At 46.3% G+C, this 5,232-nt stretch overlaps 1 protein-coding gene across 1 annotated transcript in view; it reads left to right on the top strand.

The window, feature by feature from the left end:
* Positions 1–5,232, top strand: part of LOC106806306 (CAD protein-like) — a 46,631-nt gene that overhangs the window by 36,367 nt on the left and 5,032 nt on the right. The window contains exons 29-34 of the mRNA XM_014808192.1: positions 143–341; positions 719–834; positions 1,377–1,592; positions 1,811–2,033; positions 4,251–4,456; positions 4,602–4,605. Coding sequence (XP_014663678.1) covers positions 143–341; positions 719–834; positions 1,377–1,592; positions 1,811–2,033; positions 4,251–4,456; positions 4,602–4,605 — 964 coding nt within the window. The remainder of the gene's footprint in view (positions 1–142; positions 342–718; positions 835–1,376; positions 1,593–1,810; positions 2,034–4,250; positions 4,457–4,601; positions 4,606–5,232) is intronic.

Raw genomic sequence — 5,232 nt, 5'->3', positions numbered from 1 at the left:
TGTGCGTGCGTGCGTGCGTGCGTGCGTGCGTGCGTGCGTGCGTGCGTGCGTGCGTGCGTGCGTGAATGTGTACATGTCAACGATGCATAGTTCAATTAAGTCTCATCCACTCGCTAAATCCTGCATTTTCGCCATTCATCAGATTCTCATCATTAAAGCGTCAAAGGAGAAGGGCATACAGGTGACGTGCGAGGTGTCGCCGCACCACCTCTTCCTGACGGCGGCCGACGCCACGACGCTGGGGTCGCGCGGAGGCGTGAAGCCAGCGCTCGTCACCAAGGAAGACCAGGCCGCGCTGTGGGACAACATGGCCGTCATCGACTGCTTCGCAACGGACCATGGTTTGTGATCGTGACCTAGTACTATTCAGTAGTGATATCACTAGTACTATTCACTATAGACTGTCTGTGATCTCCTAGCACTATTTTAGCTCGTGTGGATCTTTTCAATGAGACTGCCTACTCCTTACGAGACCCCTACCGTGGTCTGTGACTTTCTACTTGTATTTACATATTAGATGTAGAGATGTAGTACTAGAGCATAATTACTCCTCATGTGAAATTTATGTCATAACCTACATTTAGGTTATATAACTAGCATATATATATATATATATAGAGAGAGAGAGAGAGAGAGAGAGATATTGGTGAGCATTGATTATTGTCACCACGGTATCTTCTGCTGGTGTGTGTTATTGACGTCTCGCGTATCCGTGCAGCGCCCCACAGTGTCGAGGAGAAGTTTTCCGAGAATGCTCCGCCAGGCTTCCCAGGCCTGGAGACGATGCTGCCGCTGCTGCTGACGGCGGTCAACGATGGCCGACTCACGATCGACGTAGGTTTATCGCTCTGCATGCTGTACTTGTAAACCACGTACATCCACGTACTGTAAACCACCGAGAAGCATGTGTTAGCGCTCAGAGCTCGAATGGCTGGATTCGGTTACATTAGATTAGACAGACAGACATGCTCGTTCACTTGCACACACACCCAACACGTGGACTGAGACAGATAGACTGACAGACAGACAGGCAGATAGACAGACAGGCATGCAGGCAGACAAACAGTCGTGCAGTCACATGGAGAGGCAGACATACAGGAAGATAGATACAGAACAGCATACATAATAACATCCGGCATGATCGAGTTGATATTTGAATTCACAGTTTTATTGTACAATAATAACTTTAAGAGGTTCACAATGAGAATGTATGTGGTATCTAGTTTTGAATGTAAATACCACGTCAAAGAATGCTATGTGAAACTATGTACGGGTAGGAATTTCCACTGCAACGCACACTCATGGCTGACAGACCTGACCTTAAACGACCGTGTACGCTTTTCTCGCGGCTCGTTCACCCGGTGCTGGCATTGTAGGACATAGTGGAGCGTCTCTACACGAACCCCAAGAAGATATTCGGCCTCCCCGACCAGAGCGACACTTACATCGAGGTGGACATGGACAGGGAATGGGTGATACCGCAGGCGATGGCGTTCACCAAGTCACGCTGGACTCCGTTCGCGGGCAAGCATGTGAAGGGGGCCGTGCGGCGCGTCGTGCTGCGTGGAGAAGTTGCCTACGTCGACGGAGAGGTGGGCTGCTGCTGCTGTTAGCTGGGCGAGAGAGAGAGAGTGAGATGTACTGATGAGTGAAAGGGAAGTGTAGCCATGTTGGGGGAGAGAATCATTGGTAGAGATAAAGAGAGTTGCATATATGCTCCACGCATGCTGAGAGCGAAATCAGTGAATTGCTAAAGCGAATACAAAACCTCGAAACACATCCAACCTCATTCCCGAGTGTATTCGTTCAGATGCTGCTGCCACCTGGCTTCGGAAAGGATGTCCGACAGATCACTCGCGGTTATACCAAACTGAGTGTGAGCATTCCTGCTATGACGATGGTTTCCGCTCCGGCGAGCCCCACAGGCGATGTTCGCAAACACGCTATGTTCTCTCCTCGACTCGGTGCAGAGTGCTTCGGGCCCGGCCCCAGTCCGGGATCGGCGGGTAACGACTCGCAGTTCCAGATGCAAGGTGAGTAGTGCAGTCAACTGGTGAGCTGAGTGACGTAGCCTAGGCAACGTGTGCACTAATGCCACCTAGTCGGTAAATTCTTGTCGTCATCGTCAAATTGTTGCCCCTCATTCTATTTTTAGCCTCACCTTTGACATCGTACAGGAGGCGTGAGCTATTGCCATGCGGTCGTCGTCCGCGCGCTTCGGTCCGTCCGTCCGTCCGTCCGTCCATTTGTCGTCAACATTTCGTTCGTAACGATAACTCAGCAACCGTTTCGGCCCACTTTGTTTGGAAATTGGCTATTAGTTGCTTACTGCCTATGCCTCCCATATTAAATCGTTCTTATTGAATGCACGCCAGTCGACTACTTTCGCCCAGCCACGCGCAAGTTTTTGCAAAAAATGGCGAATTCGCCATTAGGTCAGTTCAGGGTTTAACGGATTTTGCCCTCATTTTTTGATATGTGAATGAATAAGGGCTAGGGGTTTGCATATTTAAAAACAAATTATGCCAAATTTAGGGTTATAACCGTCTGGAATGATCATACGCCCACCTATTATCAATTCAGACACAAATAACGAGTCCCTGTGCGTGTGGGGGCACACTCGTCTGCGTTCGTTTACAAGATTTGCATTCTGACGATATCTTTAAGTGCAGAAATTTGGTACTTTCCTCTCCGACTCTGCCGCATAACAACGTCTATATTCATGATATTAGCAGTAAAAGATTTACAAAACATGTCGAAACGCAGAGTACCTATGTATATTTCAAACTGCATTCCTACAAAGCGCGGCTATAGCGCCATCTATGTCACAAATTGGTGCATTTCATTTTGGTTTATAAAAAAAAACTAATTTTATTGCGATATACAGATTTGGCAATCGTTTCTATAAATGGCTACGTGCGCAATGGTTGCCCCTATTTAAACTGACTTTTTACTTACTCACTCATTTGTGTCCTTTTTGGCTGCGTGCAGCTAAAGTGTCCATTGAAACACTTTCATTTATATTCTATATCAGCGAGTTTACCATAATAGGTTCCCTATTTGTGTCTACTCCGCATTATATGGTGTTCCCTATTCTGTGTCTGTGCTTCATAGTTTATTCGTATATAGTTTATATATGCTTAGCCCATCTATCTGCCTCACTTCTTCCATTCTTCCTGCACTTACAGTTAATTCAGTACCCTGTACGAATGGGATACGTACATTTGTTCAAGGGTTTACTTTGCTTACTTTTTATTTTACTCGCCACCTGTTTCTACTTGCTCCTATCTCTTTTCAGTATGTCCACCTCCTCATTCTACATCCCTGCCCGCAGTGTTAGCCGCTTATTCAGTATGGCCCCTCCTCATGTCTACATTACCTGCCCGCAGTGTTAGCCGTCATTCAGTATGTCCACCTCCTCATTCTACATCCCTGCCCGCAGTGTTAGCCGCTCATTCAGTATGTCCACCTCCTCATTCTACATCCCTGCCCGCAGTGTTAGCCTCGCCTCATTCAGTAATGTCCACCTCCCTCATTCTACATCCCTGCCCGGCATGTTAGCTGCGTCATTCAGTATGTCCACCTCCTTCTTCTAACATCCCTGGCCCGCAAGTGTTAACCGCTCTTCAGATATGTCCACCTCCTCATTCTACATCCTTGCCCGCAGTGTAGCCCCTCATCAGTATGCTCCACCTCCTCATCTGACATCCCTGCCCCGCAGTGTTAGACCGCTCATTCCAGTATGTCACCTCCTCATATCTACATCCCTTCCTGCAGTGTAGCGCTCTCAGTAGTCACCTCTCAGTCTACAATCCCTGCCCGCAGTGTTACCGCTCAGTTCAGATATGTCCACCTCCTCATTCTACATCCCCTGCCGCAGGTTAGCCCCTCATTCAGTAGTCCCCTCCTTCATCTACATCCCTGCCCGCAGTGTTAGCCGCTCATTCAGTATGTCCACCTCCTCATTCTACATCCCTGCCCGCAGTGTTAGCCGCTCATTCAGTATGTCCACCTCCTCATTCTACATCCCTGCCCGCAGTGTTAGCCGCTTATTCAGTATTCCTACTAGTACTGCCTCACTTCATCTACATACCTTTTCATATATGAAGTTTCGCTTATTATATTATTATATTATTATTATTATTATTATTATCATTATATAATGTTATTGATTTGTGTAGAAACGTACAGTTTATTATATTATTGTTTGTTTAATTGTTATCATTATATAATGTTATTTGTATTTGTAGAAACCTACAGCCAGGTTCTGACTGAGCTAGGACAGGGTGACGGGCCGCGCACGTCGCGCCAGCAGAGGAACGAGTCTCTGACGTTGGTGGCCCCGCCGGGCCTTCCATCAGTGCTGCCGCGCGCACTACCTCACGCGCGCAGCGGTACAACTCACGGCATCACCGGCAAGCACATTCTCTCTGCGACATCGCTGACAAAGGAGCAGGTATGCGCGCCGTCGTCATAGCGATCGTGTCTGACGTCGCGCGGTGTGAATCACGCGATGGCTGTTTTTTGTGCAGATATATGCCTGCCGGATTAGTTCTGCACGGTTGAGCATCTCGAGTGCACTTGAATGTTAATTCATACAGAAATGTATTAAATATGTTATTTTATTGCATGATGTAGTGTGTTGCATTAGTGACAGCGCAATGCGAGAAGTTTTATAATCACCAGCCTGCTTGAAGTGTTTGGGATGTAGCTTACGTTAATCAGTATTGTGATAGGGCCATTCTAAAACGTGGTATTTAGTAACGGAGTGCTGCAAGTTGCAATTTGACATGATATGGTGTGTATATGCGTAAAAACAGGTGAATTAGTCTAGCTGTGACAGTATACTAAGCCCACCCGATTGTTGTGCTCGTTATGTGGAGCCATAGCTTGACAGAATTGGCAATAATATCTAGGTGAAGCAAAGTTATCTTGCTCAGACAGATAGTTGTAGTTCAATGTTTGTGATGCGTCAGTAACTGCTAGCAAGAAGAAATGGATATCAGGTCTGTCAGATGGATATGGATGGGATGGGATCTGTCGTTATGTTGTTATGTTGTTATGTTGTCATGTTATTATATCATGTTGTTATGTTGTCATGTTATTATGTTGTTATGTTGTCATGTTATTATATCATGTTGTTATGTTGTCATGTTATTATATCATGTTGTTATGTTGTCATGTTATTATATCATGTTGTTATGTTGTCATGTTATTATATTATGTTGTTAT

The sequence above is a fragment of the Priapulus caudatus genome, unplaced genomic scaffold, assembly GCF_000485595.1.
Source record: "Priapulus caudatus unplaced genomic scaffold, Priapulus_caudatus-5.0.1 Scaffold153, whole genome shotgun sequence".
NCBI classification, from domain to species: domain Eukaryota; kingdom Metazoa; phylum Priapulida; class Priapulimorpha; order Priapulimorphida; family Priapulidae; genus Priapulus; species Priapulus caudatus.
The sequence above is the reverse complement of the archived record's forward strand: the minus strand, read 5'-3'. Positions and strand labels throughout refer to the sequence as shown.